The 937-nt window shown below is 56.9% G+C and overlaps 1 protein-coding gene across 1 annotated transcript in view; it reads right to left on the bottom strand.

Moving 5' to 3' along the window:
- Positions 1-83: 83 nt before the first annotated feature.
- VDR (vitamin D (1,25- dihydroxyvitamin D3) receptor) overlaps positions 84-937 on the bottom strand; it is a gene marked incomplete at both ends in the record, with an annotated part of 1465 nt that continues 611 nt past the window's right edge. The window contains 3 exon segments of the mRNA XM_009864276.1: positions 84-131; positions 134-228; positions 686-857. Coding sequence (XP_009862578.1) covers positions 84-131; positions 134-228; positions 686-857 — 315 coding nt within the window.

The raw sequence follows: 937 nt of genomic DNA on the forward strand, positions 1-937 counted from the left end.
GCTCTGCCAAACGTGGGATTTTTGCATCTGGGGTGACGTTGCTGAGCCCACAGCCAGCAAGGAGAGCGGCCGGCAGCCTTTACCTTGGGTGACGTCGTTGATGGCGTACTTGAAGTCGTTGCTGGCGCAGTCATGTCCTCGAGGGTGAAGGACTGGTTCGAGCGCAGCATGATCACCTCGATGGCGCTGCATTTCAGTAGGATGATCTGGTCCTCCGCTGCCAGGTCCCTGGGAGGGGAAAGGGAGAGGTGAGACGAGGCTGCTGAGGGGAGGAGCAGAAACCTGTCACTTGCATCCCAGGTTCTCCACCGGTAACCCAGTCCCTTTACTGGAGGCATCCCAGCTTCTCCCTCACCCCAGGTTTCTCCGTGATTAAGCAGCAGCCTGGGGTTAAACAGGACCTGAAGTCCTTCACAAATCAGGATGGGGACCACTCGCGCAGGAGCTCGAGCATTTTGCTGACAGGGTCTGGGTGAATCAGGGTAAAGACAGGAGAGAAGTAACCCCAGGAAGGAGGAGACACAGAAAATGTGAAAGTAGGAACAGACCTGGGAAGGGAACAGAGCCCAAGGGACAGCTGTGAAGGTGAAACAGAGAAAAAACGATCGGGCTGTGAAAGGGTAAGACGGGATTCCCGAGAGTGGGAAACCGCCACGGAGACAGGATCTGGGAGCAAACGTCTCACCTGAATCCCGGGATCATTTTGGCAAAGCCGATCACCTTCTGTATGCTGTAGCTGACCAGGTCGGCCAAGTGTGGGAGCATGGAGAGGCGGGAGAACTCGATGTTCATGGAGGAGCTCTCATCATTCTCCTCGGAGAGAACCAGGTTCGAAAACGTTGGCGGCTCCACAGACTCTGGAGAGAGGGAGGCGGTCAGAGGGGACCTCGGCAGGACGTCGCGGGTGACGGGGAAGATGCCAACCCACAGCACAAAC

The sequence above is a fragment of the Apaloderma vittatum genome, unplaced genomic scaffold (genome assembly GCF_000703405.1).
Source record: "Apaloderma vittatum isolate BGI_N311 unplaced genomic scaffold, ASM70340v1 scaffold33602, whole genome shotgun sequence".
Lineage (NCBI taxonomy): Eukaryota > Metazoa > Chordata > Aves > Trogoniformes > Trogonidae > Apaloderma > Apaloderma vittatum.